Genomic DNA, 22792 nt, shown 5'->3' with positions numbered 1-22792 from the left:
TTTTTAATGATGTATAGTTTGTCGAAGTATAACATTAAATCTGATAGTAACTTTGAGCTATATATAAAAAAAACCGCTTCAGTGCGCCGACGCACTGGTGAGGCTTAACAGGTTAAGTCTCTTATGATACTATTTTTTGAATCATTCATCCGACATATGAAACTATTCATATACTTCCTCAAGACAGCATTCAACGTGAGTATATTATTAGCCACAAACATTTGACTTGCACTTGACCACCTTGGGACCTTAAGTAAAATTCTAAGAGCATCATTATATGCCACCTGTAACTTTCTCATCTTTGCTTTAGAATATTTGCACCACAGGTGGGCTGTATAGAAAGAAGCACAGTATGCTCTAAATAGAGTTATTTTCACATCGTCTGAACACATAGAAAACTTACGAGCCAGCATATTGGCTTGCCCATACAATTTACAGCACTGGCGCTGCACATCATCATCATCATTTAAATCATCTTTAATGATGTGGCCTAGGTACTTTACTTTAGTTACAACATTTAAAACTTTATCATCTAAATATAAAGAAGGAAAGTTAATCTTTTGGTCCTCTTGGGTTTTAACAATCATGATTACACTCTTTTTAATATTAAATTTTATGTCATGCTGCTTACCATAACCATAAAAATGCTATCACCTATCAGACATCCAGTCTTACAGTCATTTAGCTCCACAGAAAGACCATCCATGTAGAGATTAAAAAGAAGGGGTGACAATAACCCACCCTGCCGAACCCCATTTGTCATATAGAACGGTTCCGAAACGGAATTACCCCATTGTACTTTTAAGGTACTTTTTACAATTAGTTAAATAAGTTTTCCAAATATCTCCTGTTTCTCCCCTCCATTAAAATGGTTTAGTCCGATGGTTATGTATTATTTCAGCTCAGTCAGCATAGCAGAGGGATCCAATTAAATTGCAATTAAGTCCCACCCCAGCTAGTGAACAGAACCAACCAGAGTTGATGCTGCTCCGAAAACAGTTTAAGTTAAAAGTGAAGTTACAGTGGAAGTGAGACTGACCGGAATGTCGTGAAAAAATCTGGGTACCAGTAACGTCATGAAACGAAGGAGAGTGAGGCCAGGATAACTACTCAATCAGTCTATCAAAATGTTCATCAAGACAGGTGAGTGCAGTCAGTGTAGGAATGTCACTGTGATGGGATGCCGTGGACAGATCATATCACTGTCTGGTTTACTTTAGAGCTTATATGTTTATAATAAAAGACAAATATGCTTAGTTCCTTGAGTTTTATTTCAATTGTTCTTTGTAAAGAAAAGCCAGTGGTCAAGTGCCTGCAACAAGAGATATTAGACACATGCCTCATGCAACAAATAAAAAGGAAAAGTTGTCTATACACTGCCCACCTGTAGGCCTATGTCTCCTCTGTCTGTGCAGACTCTTCTGTAGGCCTTTCTGTAGATGTGGAATCTTGCAACTTATATTGCAGCCATAAAGCATACAAGTGTAAATTAAGTAAAGTTATTTATGCACTTGCAGGTAGGCTAGTTCCTCCATATGACAGTTATCTGAGAGGGTTTATTCACTGTCCAGTGCAATGGAAACAAATGGACATTACAAAGTCTTATACTTTCTTTCCTTTGGAAAGTTAGAAAATGTCCACTTACTGCACAAATTTCAGCCACCACTTTCTTTCTTGGGAACAGATACAAGTGTTGGTGTATTATGTAAAAGTGCACAAAAGAGGAAAACACAATGTCGTTACAATGAACTACACTCGGGGAAAAATATGATCAATAACTCATGGCAAAATATTTTTACATTAACATAAGTTTATCAGTTTTCACTTTCACAAGTCAAAGCAATTCATCATTACTCAAGATTTAACAGCTGAAATGACTATACGGCCTTAATTTAATGCAGCAAAAAATATTTTACAGTGTAGGTGTCACGAATCAGACCTCTGTGGCTCTCTCTGATGGCCACCGGAGGGCACCCTCACCTGAGTATTGACTTTCCCGGACTCCATTTCCCATGCACCCCGTACAGAGACTAATCACCTGCACAGGTGTTTTCCATTATCTGCTCTACTTAAGCAGCATTCACACTCATACTGATTGCGAAGTCTTGTTTTTTGCCCTGGCTGACATTTCTAAGCATTTACCTGGATATTCTGTGACTCTTCTGTGTATGACCTTGGATTGTTTGACTTCTGTTGATTCTCTTCCGCCTGCCCTTGTGACCTTGCTCTCTGGAACTTTGACTGCTTTGCTGCCTGCCCTGACTCTTGCCCGGTATCGTTTACGTTTCTGCTCTGCCTCTGATATTCCTGCCACTGTTGTTTTGAACACTGCCTGTTTGACTCTGATCTTGATTATTAAAGTGTATCTGCAAATGGATCCACATGCTTCTGACCCCTCATTACAGAAGGCTACTAAGATATTTTCTTTCTTTTTTTTCTCAGCCTTTTTCTTGGTTGCTTTTATAAACAGACAACCATTTATTTAACAGTGCCTTTATAAAAGAGACTATTATAACTAAAAATTACCATTATGTAGAATATTTTTGCACTTCACTTTTGTTCCCATGTTCTAGTGTGGTGACTCTCACATTACAATGATCAAAGTAATTATGAAATTATTAAAATACAAAAATATAGGCTATTAAGTTAAAAAACATCTAACATGGCCTAACTTCTAACAGATTTAAATTGTCTGCTACTTTTTGCCAGCCCTCTCTCTTGGCTTTTGCAGACTTTGAGGTGTTCCCTGGCGTTTAACATTAAAATTCCGAATAAACTTCGACTATTAGTTCTTGCTCTGCTGAGGAGAAAAACTGAGCCCGCTCTTTGGCCATGCTGAGCAGCCAATAGCAGCATTGCTGATCAATGTTTCTACTATCGATACACATCCCCTTTTAAACCAACGCTTGAATGCGCAATTATCTCAGATAACTCAATCCAGCGATACTAATCATAAACAACAGGTGTGTTCGAAGAACCCAATTAGCCAGATCATGATTAGCACGATGATATCATCTTGGATGTCTCATTTGATCTCGGATGTTTTAAGCAACGTACGAAGAACGGGCCCCAGAAGTTACTCTCACCGAACCTGTGTACTTCTGTTTCAGTTTCTTCCTTACATCATTCATTTCTTTCAGGGCTTGCACTGCATGAAAAGTGGGATTTTCACATTGACCAAAAACGGATATAATCTAATAAATCTTACCCTCTTTCTTCTCGCTCGACTCCGAGCTGAATTCTTCACAGCTTCCGCCTGCAATGCAAGATCTGGTTGTTTGTACCTGAAGCTCCTGCACACTGTTGCGTAATATGTCTTAAAGGCAGCTGGAAAACAATTAAATGAGAGTGATATTAATAAGAACAACACAAGTCACAGTAAAATTAAACAATAAATGAGAAAAAATGCAACCGGGTGAAATGGAAGAAATACACACCGGAAGCAAACTATGCTTTTTGAAATTGGGGTTTTATTCTGACTGCTGTTTAAAATAAGTGACAGCGGTCAATGGGAGCACAATTAAACAAATAAAAGTCTAATTAAGAAAAAAGTTTGCCTTGTTCGAAGAGATTTCACAAGGGAAAATTAGATTTCACTAGTTAAAAAAACAAACAAACAAAAAAAAAAATACCAAGAAATTGTAGAAACAGTTTACAGTAAATTTGAAGATGACATATAATCAAATGTCACAATGCCCAAATCCACAGAATACTTAACTCAATTCAAACTGAAATCCAGTGTAATGCACTGCAACAGGTCAGATTTAAATCGATTTCTCCAAACCAAAATATGTTATAATTAAAGGGGACCTATTATGCAAAATTCACTTTTGTATGGTGCTTGGACATAAATGTGTGTTGGCAGTGTGTGTACACAACCACCCTACAGTGATAAAAATCCGCCCACTCCTTTTTTTTAAATCCCCATAAATCATAAGCAGTCTCTCCAAACGACCTGTTTTCAGAATGATGTCACTAAAGCCACAGGCCCCGCCCACGAGTGTTGACTGACACTGCCATTATAACTTAGACCCGCCCTGATCGAGTTCACTGCGAGTTGTACACATCTGCCATTGCTGCAGCAATGCACTCACGATAAGCGTCGAAGCATCTCCCAAGCATTGAATGTGTTGTAGCTGGATGTATTCATTCACATAGCTCTCTCTATTTACTCTTGAAATCTGCCAGCCACTGAAGAAGAGGTGGATTCATTTTGTTTTCAAAGAAAATGCTCCCTCAACTCTACAGAAATTTATGTAAGTTACTTATGCACTTCTTATACTGTTTACTCAGCTCTAACAGTGATTTTCTGAAGAAAAACTGATGCTTCATCTTTTGCGTGACAGTAAACTTTATTAAACTCATCAGTATATTTTGTGTCATCATTCAGACAATTCAGATCGTCAGACGGAGTCCTACAGCAGGCTTGCATTAATAGTGTATACATGCCGATCTATTTGCTCTCAAGGCTTTTTCTTCCCACTCAAGTACCCTTGGATCACCACAAGTACTCTAATATGGGTCTGTGCTGTTCTCTGCACTTCGCTGGATAGTTTATACAGCTCACACTAAATCTTTTCTTATTTAGATTTAGCCAATCTCTACTACACGTATTCAACTTCCTTTTGTTTGTCACAATAATTCTTATCTGAACCATTTTCTGTATTTAATCTATAGGATTTCTATTTTTCCTATTTTAGATTAAATATTGTAGAGATTATAGTAGTGTTCGTGCATGCACTAATAACTCTCTCACGTTATTTAAATCAATTTCTGTGAAGTTCTGAGTTTTCCTTTAGGATTTATAGGCTTTTGAGTGTATTTTGCCCCTTTTCTAAATGACCATGTTACAGCCACCCAAATGCAAAAGTTCAACTTTTTTTCGATAACTATTGATCTAGAGAGTCCAGAGAATTGTCCTAGACTGGTCTGGTTCCGATCGGGCGAAAAACCAGGGGCTAGTTTGCAAAAGTAGGTTTTTAACATATTAGCAATGAACGATTTGATTGACAGCAGTGGTTCTTGAGGCAAAATTGTTCAGCATGAGGAGATCTATCAAATGATATGCGTATTGTGTGGATGTGTGAAACACCATGTGATTAGAGTCGTAAAACTCGATAAATTCAAAATTCTCACAGACCTCTAGGGTCATGAGTCGAACATGCCCACCGAGTTTCCTTCCGATCGGCCTCCGTTTACCTTGTCTAATAGGTGCTCAAACTTCATTGGCCGATGGCGGCCATGTTTTTTGAGATATGCCAATGTCCTCATAGACATTCATGGAATCTTGGACCAAGACACTGCATACCAATTTTCAAGTCAATCAGACTAACGGTCTGGTGGTCATAGCCCTTTTTGTTTTTGTCATGTTATAGCGCCACCTAGTGTTCAGTCATCGTGATTTCTGCGTCTGCCCTCGCTCCCGCGCCACATCAGCAGCCTCCACCTAAACGGCACCATGGAGCCAGTCGCATATGGTAACCCTCGTTCCCTGAAGAGGGGAACGGAGACGTACGTCCCGTCGCCACATCTGCTGCTGCCTGCCGGCGCGGCCATCTTATCAGACTTGGCTCCTCAGCAAAAAACTGAAGTGCAATCCCACCTGCTGCTCGTTATATACCTGCGCTGCGTGGCTGAACAGCTGATGCAAATGATTGCACGCCAATATGCATGGGCTCGTTTAGTTTCAGTCAAAGTAGATTGGCCTCTTTAGTGAGATTCCTATTCGTCGGTCACGACTTACATATCCGTTCCCTCCTTCAGGGAACGAGGGTTACCATATGTAACCGAGATGATTTTCAGATCATTTTAAAGCAAAAACTCTAGGTGACAACATCCATTAGTTAAAAGGCTTGTGGACACATGTTTTGTGGCCTTATTTCAGAAACTTTAATTTTAGTTTTTTCAATAACCATGGGGGGTGTACAAGGGAAGAGTTTGGCTGCTGTCACTTAATGGTGTCCACATTCTGTGATGTGTGTGCCTCATAGGTTGGATTGATTCTCACCTGTGTGTGTGTGTGTGTGTGTGTGTGTGTGTGTGTGTGTGTGTGTGTATGAGTAGTTAAGTGTGGTGTAGCAACTGAGGGTTACAGCAGTCCATCTCCCTCCTTTCAATTTTTTTTGTATTTGTATTTATTTATTTATTGTACATTTGCAGTTGTTTTTGTTTTTTCTTTGTTCCTTTTTTGTGACTTGTGAATATAGACTTGTCTCTCTACTCGCCCACATATTGGTAACGAACCTGTGTGCCCCCCTGTATAGGGCTGATATTTCCCGGTGGCGTAGTTGAGTGTTAAGTATAGTTCTGGGGTCTCTATTTTCCCCATTCCCTGATGGTCCTGCCACATATGCAATGTTTAATATTGCAGGATTGTACTGATTAATGTCACTAGATGGCACCACAGCTGTAAATGTCATAATCCACAAGTTAAAAAAAAATAATGCACCACACATTAAGCAATACCTTTCACATTATTTTTATTTTCTCTGAAAGGCAACATCCATGACTTACTTTAATTTATTTTTGCTTTGGTCTTTATTTTTATGGACAAAGCTATAATAGAAAGACAAATGTATTAAGGACTACTGTATCCTTTTAAATGGCTACACTGTTGTCCACATTTTTGGGGTTCAGATAGGTGTAGGGAAGCTCCAACGTCTTGTTCCGCTTCTCGATGAGATCTGACAACTCCCTCAGATCCTCTTGAAAATCACCAATGAGCTTGCAGGGAACCTCTTCATCATACAGATTTTCAGGGAAATGTCCCAGAGGGTACTACGGACAGTGTATCAAGATTGCAATCGTAAATAACATGTTGATAAGAAACATGTTTATAACAATGTTTAACACACTACGTATGACAGCACTAATACTCATAAGAGCCCACTGCAACACTATGCTTACAGTTTGCTAAATCTCCTTTGTAATGTAACAGTCAGGTAATACAAACTAGAGGAATGAAAGCAGTGTAAGTAAGCCATTGTCATCCAGAGTAATATGACAGAGTAATGTGATGGTGTGAAAACTCACATGGTCTGCAGAGTCGTTGCTCAGCAGTGAAAGGACAGCCATCCCATTCACCGTCGTGCTCACATCAGGTAGGGTCTCCAGGATCGTGTGCTCAGTGGTCTGGCCTTTCTCCTTGGGAGGGGGCTTTCGGAGGGCAGAGGGGTAGTTAGGCATCCAGCCGCCAAAGTCATACTAGGGGGAAAGAATTTGTGAGAAATGTGATATATAAGCCAAATATTCATAAAGAATAAACATTACTTAGGCCATGGAAAGTGGATATGGACATGTTTTTCTTGTCATCCTGGGCTACTTGCTCTAGGGCAGTGGTTCTCAAACTTTTAGTCATGTCCCCCTTAAACACTTAAAGAAAATCTGGTGACAAGTCAACAGTCTTAAGAGGAACGATTCAGTTGAATTGGCGATCGGTGCTGCTTTATAGCGCCAACCAATATTCATGTTTCCCGTTCTCAGAGCCAGAACAACAGAGGGTTTTTTGAGCTCGAACACTGAATGTCACTGTAGGTTGCAGTAGAGACGAAACAAGATGTAAGTGCAGCAGTCTTAAACTTTAATTTCAAGAACAAACTCAAATCTTGACAAAACAGAATGTCATGATCAGGAATAGAACAACCAACTAAACAAGACGTTAGAACTGACAACTTGATACGACTAAACAGGGCTTAAAGGTGCAGTGTGTGATTTTTAGCGGCATCTAGTGGTGAGATTTGCGAATTGCAAACAGTCAGTCACTCATGGCTCATCCCTCAAATTGCAAACTCGAAGGAGAAGCTACGGTGGCCGATGTAGGATCGGAAGATGTCGTCGTCTGAGTCAGCAGAGAGTAGCAAGTCAAGCAATGAGGTTTCTTTATATTATATTATATATTCAATTATATTTAATTAATTATTCAATTATTCAGTAAAACCACGTTATTGCGATTTTTTTTATTATTTTTTTTTTTTTTATTATTATTATTATTTTTTTTTTTATCTTGTTCGTCATTGTGTTAGTCTTTTATTCACTGACTTCACCATAGCCTGTTTCCATGCTAGTTAGTATAAGATAAGAGCTATGGATAAGAGCATCAAAGCAGCTGTAAGGGGAAATAACTAACGTTACGATGTCCGAGGCGTTGTTCAGACAGCATGTTTTTCTCCACGTTTGCAGAGTCAGGGACAACCTGAGTATTCTGCTGCGTCTTTTTCTGCTGCTTCTCATTCAAGTTAGTGACGATACGCGCTCTGTAGCGCTGTTTGTTCGCTGTCGGCTACGGTAGAAACATGACGTCACGATATGTCGACCTTCATAGAAGGTGGTGCCCGCGGTTATGTAGATATAAATGACTCATTCTAAGGTAATAAAAACATAACGGTTCATTAAGTAAGGTCTTTATACACCACTGAAAACATAGTTATGGATCTTATATTGCATTTCTGTCAATAGATCCTCAGAAATATCACACATTGCACCTTTAAGTACACCACAAACAGAGGAACTAATGAGACTAATTAACAAGACACACCTGAACTAAGGACTCTAATCAAATCTGTAATGGAGGAAATCATGGAACGGAGGAAGACTGAACTAATTAAAGCCAGGTCAGTGGTAACAAATGCAGCACTAAGATTGAGTAACACTAAAAGAGAGGTACAACTACAACCACAATCGGATGATAAGAGCAAATCATTTGTGACTCTAATGAGAGCAGTCTCAGTACTATGGTACGGTCTAAATCCTGACAGAAAATCCTCGCAGATATCATTTCTTTCTAAAAAGGAACATAGTTGTGAGAATACCACCTTTTCTAGTATCTTTGACAGAAAAGGTATGTATTAATATGTATTAAACCTAGTATGTATTAATAATGGGGATGGTACAAGAATAAATGTTGTAAATGGGAAGGAGACAACAGATGATATTACAGTAGTATCTGAATCAATAGCAGGGGTATGTTGGTGGGAAGTTAAAAAACAAAACACCATTGGGAGTACAATAAGGCTACCGACCAAGCCACTGAACTGCCCCAAACCCCCCACAGGCTATCTGAGTCTGAGACTGACCTAAAACAAAGAGAAGTCACAATTCACACTTAAATCACTATTCTAGACATTAGCATTAGGCTATCAAAGTGTTGATAATGAAGGAATTAAATTATTTAGGCTACACGCAAGTAATATTTCTATCATATATATATATATATATATATATAATAATTGACCCACACTCCTAACTAGCACCTAAATGTTGTATGTAATGCACCTAAAAGTTGTATGCCAACTGTCATAAACAAGCAAGAAGAAGTTGCTTGTCAGCCTGTACGAACATGATCCTCGCTGTAAGCCATGCCACACTGTAAGATCTCAGTTGTCATAAATATCAAACTGTACGACAGTCAAGACGTGTTAAAAACTTACGAATGCAAGAAAACTCGTCAGGAGTTTTACATCATCAATCAATGACGGTGACAGTGAGCTGCGTTACACGCAGGATTGAAATGATGGCTACAAAGAAATCTCTAACGTTAATTTTGGTCATGGCTTGTCTTAAAAAAAACAAAAACAATTTGATGGTCGTTGTAGAAGTCACACTGCAGGACTGAGATTCAAATCTTCTGACACTGCCAGAATTCCGTCGGTGGTAAAATGTGATCACAGCGGTCATATGTCAAACTAACGATCAAAGACTTCAGATTTTAGCCAAGGATCAGAGGAATCTTTTAGGATTTGCTAAATTTCTCTCAGACAGCCAAAATCGTGGCCAAAATCGCACAGTGCGTGCTCGGCTTAACACACAGACAGCAAAATACTAGAACAGAACTATACACATGAATCAAAATACATGAACATGTGACACTCAGCGTACAGCTAGTGGAATGTGTGGTGCAATTCGCTGGATTTGAGGAAAAGGGTATGAGATTAGGATCACGGACTGCAGCTTTAATGGCTCTGTGTGATTGGAAGTCATTTGACTTGTACTAACTGACCTGTCCACTGTTTACAGCGGCATGTTGGGCTGATGCAGTGAAGATCACCATGGTGACAAACTTGATAAGCTCTTTCAATGTCTGAAAGGATGATGGTATTCCTGTGAAGAAGAATAAAAGGCTGTTTCTGTGAGGAACTCAGTTTAGGATATTTATACATGCACACACACACACACACCTGGTTAAATTATTTCCCATAAAGCAGTGAATTACAGTGTGGTTTACAAAAGAGGTTGTGCCTCAAAGCAAAAATAAAACATTATAGATTTTCCAATAGATTTTCTATCTATCTATCTATCTATCTATCTATCTATCTATCTATCTATCTATCTATCTATCTATCTATCTATCTATCTTATGCTGTGCAAATACTAATCTGAACACACACAGACACACACAAAAGAAAGGAAACATTTGTTGGATTAAATGTCCTAATATGGCAACAATTCAGTTGGAAATGCATACTCATTGGTTCCTACTACTAAATTCTGAAAAAAAACAGAGATTCTAATTATTGGACAAAAAACTTCCTCACATAATAACCTAGAATACAGTCTAACACTTGATGGCTGCTCTGTCAAGTCTTCGTCGTCTGTTAGGAACCTGGGTGTGCTCTTTGATACCAATCTTTCATTTGAAAGTCACGTGTCTAGTATCTGTAAAACCGCATTTTTCCATCTTAAAAATATATCTAAATTACGCCATATGCTCTCATTGACAAATGCATAGCAATTAGTTAATGCGTTCATGACCTAAAGGCTAGATTATTGTAATGCTCTACTGGGTGGTTGCCCTGCACGCTTAATAAACAAACTACAGCTGGTCTAAAACGAGCGAGCTCTTAACGCATTATAGTCCTTCACGTCTACTGCGATCTCAAAATTCCGGCCAGTTAATAATACCTAGAATATCAAAATCGACTGAATGGCATCTACGCTAATTTTAGTGTTTTTGTTTATCCAGAGGTTTTCCCACAGCCTGCCGGATCCAGGCCGTATCCAGATCTGACGAAGGACCTTCGCCTGCACCCGATGTCATAGCGGGGTGCTAAAGTGCCACCTAGTTTCTCCTTATACTCCAGATAAAGCGTTGTCGGGAAAATGCGGTTCGCGTACCTACCCCGAAGTGATCAAATTCTGTATCAGAAATGTTAAGGCCAGACAAGTAGTTTTTTAAGGCTTGGTTTGTTGGGAATTACAAACCTGCACACATATATTCAAACGCACATATCTATAGAACCAATTATTAATGCGCATGTGCACACAATCAGCGTTCTCACAAGTTTCGTGTTTAAAGTCTGTGTAGAGTTTCCTGTTAAAATGGTGTCGTGTTAGCGGCCCCTAAGTTAATAACTATTGATCGTTGTGACTGAAGTGAATCAATCAAATGAACTTTAGCTGGAAAATAAAATTATTCAAGAACTGCTATAAAGCTAAAACAATTTCTGTTACTTTAAACTATCCTTGTATCTCTGTAAAGCCGCTTTGGAACAATCTACATTGTTAAAAGTGCTATATAAATGAAGATGACTTGACTTGACTTGGTCTAGACACATTTTTATTCCACCAGAAATCACACTTGCAGCATCTTCAACTGCAACAGCCCTGATAACGGACTGATAATAGACCTGAGGAATCTCTTCCCAGGAAGCCATTGGTGAATATCTCAGTGATCCAACACTGCAGCTCTGTGTCCTTCTGCACGTGTGCATCATGTTGATAGTAGTGTGACAAGAAAGCTGCAACAAACCTGTGAACAACCTCACAGTCAGATGTTTTCCAGGTTTACATATTTACAGCTTTACTTTTTTTGAAGATTTGCTTTGCATTTATTTCTTAAGCAGGAATTTATTCAAAGCGACTTACAACACAGTACATGTGCAGCATGTGCTTACTGACTACACCCATGAACCTGTATAATTGACACTGTATTTGTTGAAATATGAATCAGAAATTGCACCAGGAGAGAGAGAGAGAGAGAGAGAGAGAGAGAGAGAGAGAGAGCATAATGCCTATCAATTCATACTTTGCAGTCACGTGACTACCATGGATACCAGGCGGGCAACAAACAGGTATTTTCAACGTAGAGTCCTGTAGTTCCAGGTCTTTCTAGTAGCTATCAAGTTCGTTAGCGAGATAGCTGCATAAATGGACTAGGATTAACTCCATAGCTAAATTGTGTAAAGCAGACAAGTTTTTTTTAAGATAATCGAGCAGTAATAATTTCTCCGTAAATAATCTAGCTCTACTATTGGGTCATCTCTGGTTCTCATTTAAAACCATAGATATCACAAACCTCAAAACAACCTATCACACACTTTTGTTGTTGTTAGCAAAAGACGACAGCTGTAACTGTGCGTTCACACCGCCACCGGCGAGAGCGTCAAAGTGCCCAGAAGTCATTAATTTTCAATGAATTTTGCTGCTCGCGCCGGCGGCGGTGGGAACGTACAGTTAGCCTAGCTTAGACTCATAACACAAACAGCTGACTCGCCGAACCAGCTGGTGGTGTTGATTGACGAAACTACAGGGTAACTTAAAGACACGATTAATTACATGATCATACACCCATTGTATTCAAACAAATGTTGAAATTTTGATGGAGTGATGGAATGATCACTGCACAGACGTGTATACTGTAAAGGTTGCTTATCTCATCTGCGGCTAGTGCATCCAATCGCACAACTATCTGGCATGTCGTTTACACCTCAAAACACCAACTTTTGTATAGTAAAACTGGCGACATCCTGGCAAGATCCTTGATTAGTTTACTGGGTTTCTTTGCTGGAGAACGACGTTCTTGCCCGCCAGCCAGTACGTGTGACGTCACGTGCAAAGTATGAATAAAACACTAGACTAAACTCCACTGGTAGTCATACTTGTTGATAATATCCCACAGTTTCATCCCATCATCTCTGTAGTAGTAGTGGGGCACAGTCTCCAGGCCTCTCTCAGAGATGTTATCGTGAAGACAGAGGGCGCTGTAGGTCAGTGAGGCAGTAGCACGCTTCAGCAACTTTTCCAATGACTCTCCACCTACTCCTGCATACTAAGAGTGGTGACATTAATGGAGAGAAGACATGACATAAAGTTAGGTCAAAGACTACTGTATAACAAAGTTCTGTCACCACAAATCCCATAATAATTTCCACATATTTAAATAAAAAATAATACATTTAGTAAAGGCAATCTAGCAATCTTTTAATAGCAATCTAGCAATCTACTGTTCAAGAAGTCAGTCATCACAGAAAACATTAAAGAGCCATTAATGTATTTTTTGTACCAATCTTACAAGATATGTTTGCAGGTATATAGGGTAGTGAACTGAATTCAACAGTGTATTGGATTATAATTGAAGACTGAACCTTTAGTGCTCTTTAACCATGACATACAGTATGCATACCATGCTAATGATCCCATCCATGGATATCAGTTGATTCCGGGCCATGATGTTGATCTGGAGCGTGTATCGGATATGGGGAAAGAGGAGCTACAGAAGGAAAAGTAAGTAAGAGCATTCACTGCCTTCACATTCTTGGAAGATAAAAATATATGAATAAAGAATGAATTTTAATTTCTTGTCTGTGAGTGCGTGCGTTATTGCACCTGCGTGTGTGTACCTGTACCTGCAAGCCTGCTTTTGTATGTGACTTCCTTAATTCCATTCCAGTTATTCTTACATGAATTACAGAATAATTACATTTTTTGAGAGAAGGGTAAGAGGGAGGTGAATGGGTTTGAGTAAGACAATACTTGTACCTAATATTCTGTGTAGTCTGTGACCACAGGCTTTAGATATCTCAGTCTCGCTCTCCAAAAGGCAAATAATGAAGGCAGGCTTTTTCACAAAGCCACATCTCTGAGGTAAAATAAACAGCTGTGACCACAGACTACAGCTGAAAAACTCCCCTGCCACCAAATAGTCTCTATCAACTCTCTATCATTCTCTCTCTCTCTCTGTCTTTCTCTGTGGATGTGGCATGTCTGGAACACGCTCCTGTTGTTCTATGAGCCCTCGCCGTTCACACGTCAAACCAACTCATGTGCAACAGATTCAATACCTTGTGGAGAGGATGTGAAGAGGGAAAATAGAGCAACGTGGCCACGGTGAACACCTCCGCCAGCAGGTGAGTCCTCAGCAGGTGAAAGTCCACCTCGTGAACGCCAAACTCTGCATTTCGGACGAAGATCTTGGCCAGTTTCCAGTCGGCCTTTGAATCCGTTGGGAGGAAAATGGGATTGTCTTTGCTGGGCTGTTGCCTCAACTGTGCAGAATAAATTTGAACATCCGTGAAAATGGTACAAACGGTTTCTGAAGGAATCTGGGTATATATTTTTAAAGACATTGACATCTTAAAAAATGGTTTATTTAATGTTTAATCATTCAGACATGTTTGCCTTCTCATCAGTTGTACTTTTTTTCTTTGTAATAATTCAGTTATTTACCTCATCTTTCAAGATTTATTCATCTGTATTTAATTTAATAAAGACTGACCATGTAGTTCTGTTTCGGTCAAAGCACTTCGATGTCACCCTGGGATATCGCTTCTTGAGCATTTCCCAGCTGAAGCCAATTCTAATCCCTCTACATGCTCAAGGAGCGATGTCCCATACAGCTTGATGTCTTGTGTTCTCCCTCAAAGAGTCGAGGTTTTATTCATAACCTGTGGATTTCTGCACTTCGGATGCAAGATACGCACCTGAATGGCGATGGGCTGCATCATGCCATGAGGGTTGCAGTACAGCAGGACCAGGGGAGCCGTGAGATACTGCTGCCTGCCACTGACAACATTCCCCACCAGCCCGTCCAACATCTTATAGTCAGACAGGAAGATGTTCCCTTTCTGGGCATGGGGGTAGATCACACCAAATAATGAAGAAACACAGGAAATTAGGCAAAAACAAAGCAAACCAGTCCCAGTCATTCCAAATCATTGCCAGTAGCAAGTAGCGTACCTCCATCTCCTGCTCCAAGGTGTTCCTTCTTAGAGAGTCTTTGACCATGTCATCTGTGACGGGGAAATTCTCAGGCAGAGTTGAGCAGCGCTGGATCATCATGGGATTGAGGCCATTCAGAAACTGGTAGCCAAAGAACTCGTCCTCATGCCAGTGCTCCTGACAGTATTCTGCAAAGCATGCTGTGTCAGAACATATCCCTTACGGAACAAAAATATATTTCCAATATATGAATGATCAATACAGTATATTAAATGGTTTAACAGTATATTTGAAAATACACAGAATAATATAGTGTGTTAATATATTACAATGTATTGAATAATACATAAGGAATTGCCACTTTTCATATATTGAAAAATATCAGACAACATATGTACTAATATATCATAATGTATGTAACTTTATATTCAGTAATACACTTCATAATATATAGATGTATACGTGATTAGATATGGTACTGCATCTGCAAAAAAATAAACCCCCCAAAGAAACCCAATAGCTTTTTTTTAACATGTGTTCCTATAGGTGTCAAGTAACACCTCACAATTTATCCACGGCCAAATCCTCGGGGACACGCCTGGAGAGGCGATCAAAGTTGGGGTGCCCAAATTTTCTTGGCTCTGATGTTACTGAACACATCCATGGCCCCCTCTGCTTTGTCAGTCTTGCAGAGCTTGGTGAGCAAAGTTGGTTTGCTAAACCCAGAAATTGCTGATACGGTATCGCAGCCAGAGTAGCTGTGTAGGAAGATCAGGTATTTACGGTATCTCTCCTGGAGGGCCTCCCGGATCTTTCCGACATCGTAAGATGTGTCTTACAATGTCGGAAAGCAGAGGGGGCCATGGATGTGTTCAATGACATCAGAGCCAAGAAAAATGACATCATCAAAGCTGGCTGCGAACTGTTCAAGCTCATATTCTGCGGAAATCCCCCTGAAGATTTGGGAGACTTAAGATTTGATATCTTTAGCAAGCGGGCCGCAGCCGGGAGCATCAAGCCTGAGAAACTGCCTCCGACTACAGGAGCTGCAGCACAGCACTCTCTGCGGGCATATCTCCAGACCAGAGATTGGCTACTGCTACAAAGTCCATCACTGGATTTCCTTGAGTATGGATGGAAACAAGGAGAACAAAGTTATGCTCCAATCTCTACAACAGATCCCACTGCACTGGACTACCTTCTGAAGCTGCAACTGTGCAGGGGACTGTGACACTCACAGGTGCTGCTGTAAAAAGCAAGGTGTCAAGCGTATTTCTGTTTGTGGGAACTGTCATGGTAACTCTTTCCAGAACATCAACCAGCCAGATGATAACAGGAGTGAGGAAGATGCAGGGGAGCTGGATGAGGTTTGTTAAATTTTAAACTGATTTCAGAAGTTTTGTTTTGTAATTGTTCAATAAAACCACTTTTTATGGATTTCTGTATGGACTTGGAGTCATTTTTACTCAAAACTAATGGCTGGGATAGATTCAGCACCCCTAAAAACCCCTAGTTAGACATCTCAAAAGGTAATATTGGTTTAAAAAAAAAAGCCATCTGGGCATCCCAACTTTGATCGCCTCTCCAGGCGTTTCCCCAGAGGATTTAGCCGTGGATAAAATGGAATTTATTATGTAATATATCGCATTATATTTTGCAGTATATTCCTATATAATTTTGTTCCGTAAGGGTTGCTACATGTTATTTGCAATACAGTCATTTTGAACAGTTCATTCATTTAAGATGAGTACCAATGGTTTTGTTTCCATTTCCACAAAAGAGTCGTTTCAGTTTGCTGATGCTTTTCCACGATTTTCTGCAGTCAGCTAATCCAGTTAGCTTCAGAGAAGCTAACCTGCACACACAGAATACACAGTTACACAGTGCAAACATTAATAGTGTAACTAGCCTTGATATACTACCTATGGTCCATCCTAGCTTTAGTTGTGAGCATCTTTGTAGTTACTATTAGATATTATATCATTACTGTCTTCGAGACTATTGAGGCTATTTTGCGAATGCAATCCACTTCCATGCAGAATACACTGAATATACATGGATCATGTTTTTAAAACACCACAGTTAATTTTTAACTAAAGTATACTTAAAGTTAAATCTATCTTAAATATTCAGAATTTCCACCAGTGCAATCTATAATTAAAGCACACCATATGGCTAACCTACAAACAGAAAACATTGATACAGTCCATTGTCCTAACAATAATAGTGAAACGGTTAAGCTTGCTGTCGTGGGCTTACTAATGAACTCTCTAAATGCGTCTCTAGAGTTGCCATTACATTATAGCCTGGATGCCAGCCGAACTTAGCCCCGCCCACAATATTTGAGGTCGGGAAGTTTGGTCTGGACTTGATCCGTTGTGGAGCAACTATGCTTGAACCAGAGCTGTTCGGACCAATCAGATTGTCAGGGTGGGCTTTATACGATGATAGACAGATGATCAACAGTAACGTAAACATCCACGCGTCACCAAAGAGCGCGGTTTAATTCATGACTGGTCGAGACTGTTTTCCAAACATGGCTCCTGCCTGTATACGCGAAGTGTACTATCTTTATAAATGATCTTCTTATTAAACTGTCTGTACACTTACAAAGTTCTCAATGCTTCGGTTTGCATGTAGGGACCCTCATTATGCTACTGAGTTAGGGTGGGGCTATTTTGAGCCTTGTTAGTGGTATTAACTAGCGATTTCTTTATACTTACTCTATGCCCTATATACTAGCGTTATAAGCTAATCAGTGGTTCGAGATAAAACTGGGTAACGTTACATTCAATTAGCATGAAAACACATCCCAGAGAACGGTCGATACCCATTTCACGAGTTCACACTTACATATAATTTGAAGGGGTAAGGTTTAATGCGTATTTGGCATGCTGTCCGGAGGGAGGGCTCAGAGCTCGGAGTTCGGCCCGAACCCAGAGTACTCCCCCCGTATGTAAGTGTTTAGGACTAGAAGCGTGGAGAAGGGGTGGTGGAGGGATGCTGCAAAACTGTCAATGGAATGAGGTGAGACTGCTGAGTATATATATACACCTCTTACCATTGATTGCTGAGTGCTCTCCACTTGTGTTAATTATCTGAACGTGCTCCTCCCGAACCTTGTTAATAAAACATAATTTCATGAGTTCACACTTACATATAATTTGAAGGGGTAAGGTTTAATGCGTATTTGGCGTGCTGTCCGGAGGGAGGGCTCTGAGCTCGGAGTTCGGCCCGAACCCAGAGTACTCCCCCCAAAAGGCTAAAGAGCAGAGGACAGCCGCCGGACTAAAGACCCCCCAAATGAGTGCCGAGTTTGGCGGGCTGGCATCTCGAGAAGGGGCCTGGATGCTTGACCGGGGAGGCCCGTAATGGTGGCTCACTGCCTGGACTGACGGCCCCTGTTGGTCTGCGAACGGGGAGCGGTTGTGGTTTTACAATGACCAATCGGGAGGATTTGTGCTTTTCCGCTAAGCCCAAATGCTAGCTGGACAGAGAGACGAAATGGAAAAGAGGAAAATGAGTGCTTGCCCAGGAGATTTTCTCACACTGCATCCGCTGTGAGACCAAATGCTCGCTGGATGAAAGAGAAAACGTAAGTGCTCTACTGGGAAAGTTCTCACTCCGTCCACTGGGAGAACAATGCTCACTGGACGGAAAGGAAACAGGAAAATGAGTGCTTGCCCAGGAGATTTTCTCACACTGCATCGCTGGATGAAAGAGAAAACGTAAGTGCTCTACTGGGAAAGTTCTCACTCCGTCCACTGGGAGAACAATGCTCACTGGACGGAAAGGAAACAGGAAAATGAGTGCTTGCCCAGGAGATTTTCCCACACTGCATCGCTGGATGAAAGAGAAAACGTAAGTGATCTACCGGGAAAGTTCTCACTCCGTCCACTGTGAGACCAATGCTTGCTGGACGGAAAGAGGAAGCGGAAAAGAGGAAAATGAATGCATGCCCGGGAGATTTTCTCACACTGCATCCGCTGTGAGACCAAATGCTCGCTGGATGAAAGAGAAAACGTAAGTGCTCTACTGGGAAAGTTCTCACTCCGTCCACTGTGAGACCAATGCACGCTGGACAGAGAGAGGAGACAGGAAAGAGAAAGAGGAGATTGAGTGCTCTTTAATAGAGAAGTACTACAGAAGAGACATCACTGCTGCGGCAGTAGAAAAAATTAGCTGGAGAAACAGAGCTCCTGTGAGAGCATAGGAGACATCACTGCTGTGGCAGTGGAGAAGATTAGCCAGAGTAAAAGAGCTCCTGTGGGAGCATAGGAGACATCACTGCTGTGGCAGTGGAGAAGATTAGCCAGAGTAAAAGAGCTCCAGTGGGAGCATAGGAGACATCACTGCTGTGGCAGTGGAGAAGATTAGCCAGAGTAAAAGAGCTCCAGTGGGAGCAGAGGAGACATCACTGCTGTGGCAGTGGAGAAATTAGCCAGAGTAAAAGAGCTCCAGTGGGAGCAGAGGAGACATCACTGCTGTGGCAGTGGAGAAGATTAGCCAGAGTAAAAGAGCTCCAGTGGGAGCATAGGAGACATCACTGCTGCAGCAGTGGATAAACTTACCTGGAGAAACTGAGCTCCTGCGGTGTGTGGCTGAACCATAGACTGTAAAAAATATGGACAAAGCGTCTGTGACGTCACCCATAGACTTTCTGAAGAACGGGTTTGAAGCCGTTTATGGGGGGTATGGGCGGCGCCATCTTGGAAAATCTTGGGAAATCCTAACCCCGCCCACCTTCTAACGCAGCGCGCGTCACTCAGCTCGCTCTGCTACTCCGGGTATATTTCAGGCAACGAACTATTTTTTTACAGTCTATGGCAACGAAATATGTTATAAAACACCATACTAACTCTTTTCGTTTTCATTTAAAGAAATCTTAAACATTATAGCCACACAAATGTGGTTCAGGCAACGCATATTGATTATATTCAACTGCACATAATGTTTGCCTATTTATGAAAAACAAAACAAAATATAACACAAATCTGCCTCTTTTCATTTTAAATATAATATAAAAATATTAAACATTTTATGGTCCAGGCAATATGTGCATTTGTACTAAACAACAGATTTTGCAGTAAACAACATTACATATCATCTTCGTTGTATTAAAATGACAAAACTCAACCCAGTCTCTTTTTGTTAAATTTCAGTTTTATCAATATTAGCCATTATAAAAGTATAAGTAAAAGGTATAAGAAGCTATACAAATAAAGCAAACAATTCAATCAAACATACAAAGTCAGCGCGAGTTTAACCATACATAAAGTTAAATAGCTTATAAAGTTATGAAACTTCCCCTCAGCCAAAACGATTGCCCAGGGAAAAAAATATAGATTCACGAGACCAAAAATCGCCCATTAGATACACACAAGATGAATTATATCTCATGTTTAACCACTACAGAGACGCCAGAGTCCGCGGCATTGGCGGCAAACCTCAGAACGTCAAGCCGATGTAAGACCGTTCCAGGCGGGGTACATCGCGCCGAGCACCCGGTCATCGCTGGATCAACTGGATACAATTTTCATAAATCTTTAAATAAACCACAGATTTGAGCTTTAAACAACTACATTCTCGCCTGAAAAACTCTTAAAACTACATTTCATGATACAGAAACAGTAGTATTATATGTCAACTGTATTAAAAAATGGCGCTTCTAATGTTGTCATTCTCCGTGGCGCTGCCTTGTCAGCTGTCAATCAAGCTGTCAATCAAAGTTAACCACGCCCTTATTGTCATACATTTTATATCTAAATACGATCTAAACTAACGAGTTAGAAAAAAATTCACTACCCTCGCCGTTGTCAGGCACTCGAAAGCTATCGAAAAATACAATAAAAGTCCATGGGACCAACCTGTAAAGACATGAATTTATGCTGTGAAAACGGACATTTTAACATGGGGGCTATGGACATTTGCTCCCTTTTGGGACCTTCCCCTAGCGGATTTTCGATGTATTGCAGTTTTTCGCACTTCCGGGTAGGCTTCATTTTTCATATCAGAATGTTGCCGCTTGGGCTGAACAAAGGGAGGAGGAGAGTGGGGCTTAGCAGGCCGACGCTCGTCTTCTTGTGCTTTAGATCAAAGACGCGAGAAAAAGGAGGCGAGATGAAATCCTTGCAGGATTATGCACATTGAAGTTTAAGTGACCGAGCAAAGATAACAGTTTGCGTTTAGAACAATTTTGATTGTCTGAAGTTTATTTAGTTAAGTACAAAAGAGACGGTTTATGGTAAAAGACGAAGCTTGCATAAATGTAGGCATCTTGTATTTAACTGTGTTTCAATTAAGGATTACTAAACTCTTGGCATGAAACACATTGCTTGTATAGCCTACACTTTTTTTTGTTTGTTTTAAATAGATTTACGAGATTTTGCAGATAAATTGCAGGACAGTGTTAACGATAGGTTCTTAATGATTCTGTGATCAATCTGCACGTAACGTGCGACCTACTGTAAGACAGTAAATCATTTGTACAGAAACAATTTAAAACGTGCATTCCCCCGATCAAATTTGTATACAGATGGCATGACTGGCTCGTGACTCAAACAACTGAAGCAATGCCAAGCTCAACCAAGACAGACACGAGAAGGGCCGAGCTGAGCACTCACTGAGTTGACCCAGCAAACGTTGAGTATGGACTGGCCGGTGTTGTGCCGAATCTCGACCCCCGCCAAACCATCACCCCCCTAGTATTGGTAGGTTTAGGATTAGTTGTGGGGGAGGGGTAGGATTAGGGGTGGGGTTAGGATTAGGCAATCAGGTACTGACTTCAACGAGGGGGGTAATAATTTGGCAGGGGGTCGAAATTCGGCACAACACCGGGACTGAATCTCCGGCGCGGCGCGGCGCGGCACGGCGCGGCTTACTTTAGGGCCTGCTGTGGCGGCCTGACGAAGGAGGCAGACCCTTTCCCTCGCGTGAAGAGGGCGGCATTGCCTTACTAACCATTTCTCTATGGCGGGAATTATTGTATGGACTGGTGTAGAGAAATACGCGGAAGGAGATTGCTGATGTTTCGCCCGCGGTTATGATCCCGTTTGTTAAGCCTGACGCCCGCGATGTTGGTCAGAGGATTGCGGCAGAGGTTCTTCAAAGACGAGAGATTATTCATCGGACGGGAATTGCTCGATTCGGACCTGTTAGGACGATATTGTCTGGCTACATGCTGCAAAACTGTCAATGGAATGAGGTGAGACTGCTGAGTATATATATACACCTCTTACCATTGATTGCTGAGTGCTCTCCACTTGTGTTAATTATCTGAACGTGCTCCTCCCGAACCTTGTTAATAAAACATCATGTGTCATTAACCCCTTGGTTCATTTTGCGCCGAAATTGTCCTTTAAAGCTGCCGTTGGCAAGATTTTTTTGATCACAGAACAACATAAATCAGCCGGTTTTAGAGAAAACCCGCGTTTCTACCTCCACCTGGAGCCTGTTATTTGTTTCGCAAAAATCCACCACTCCCGGTTCTTCTGGTCCAATCAGTGCAGGGCTGTGTGAGATCTGTCAATCACAGTTCGTGCACACACCACAGATCCCTCCTCCCCCCCGCACATTACAATATCACATGCACACACCTGAAGTTCGCAGCTGTGTTGGATTGGACGAAGCGTGATGGCGGAGAGAAAATCTACTAACAAGCTTCCAATTCCTCGGTTAACAACCAGAGCTAGGAGGTCCAAAACAACCAAGGAAAAGAAAATGATGCTTCGATGCTGAAGAGACAGTGCATACACAGAAGATGCACACACTGACGAGCACCAACTCGATGGGAGGGTGATCGCTGGTGGTGGGGGAGGGGCATGAGAGATGTAAACATTCAAGGTTAAGTCGACTCAATCTG

General features: G+C 41.0%; 1 protein-coding gene across 1 annotated transcript; it reads right to left on the bottom strand.

Annotated features, from left to right (window-relative positions):
• Positions 1–6535: 6535 nt before the first annotated feature.
• On the bottom strand, positions 6536–16864 carry LOC307159164 (hydroperoxide isomerase ALOXE3-like; the record flags this gene model as incomplete). The annotated part of the gene is made up of 11 exons (XM_079872376.1): positions 6536–6777; positions 7033–7203; positions 9995–10095; positions 11622–11743; positions 12873–13042; positions 13397–13483; positions 14055–14258; positions 14694–14837; positions 14950–15119; positions 16683–16786; positions 16854–16864. The coding sequence occupies 11 exons, from the start codon at positions 16862–16864 to the stop codon at positions 6598–6600; spliced, it is 1464 nt and encodes a 487-aa protein (XP_079728502.1). The 3' UTR covers positions 6536–6597.
• Positions 16865–22792: the final 5928 nt, after the last annotated feature.

This window comes from Squalius cephalus (genome assembly GCF_949319135.1).
Source record: "Squalius cephalus genome assembly, chromosome: 5".
Classification (NCBI taxonomy): domain Eukaryota; kingdom Metazoa; phylum Chordata; class Actinopteri; order Cypriniformes; family Leuciscidae; genus Squalius; species Squalius cephalus.
The sequence above is the reverse complement of the archived record's forward strand: the minus strand, read 5'-3'. Positions and strand labels throughout refer to the sequence as shown.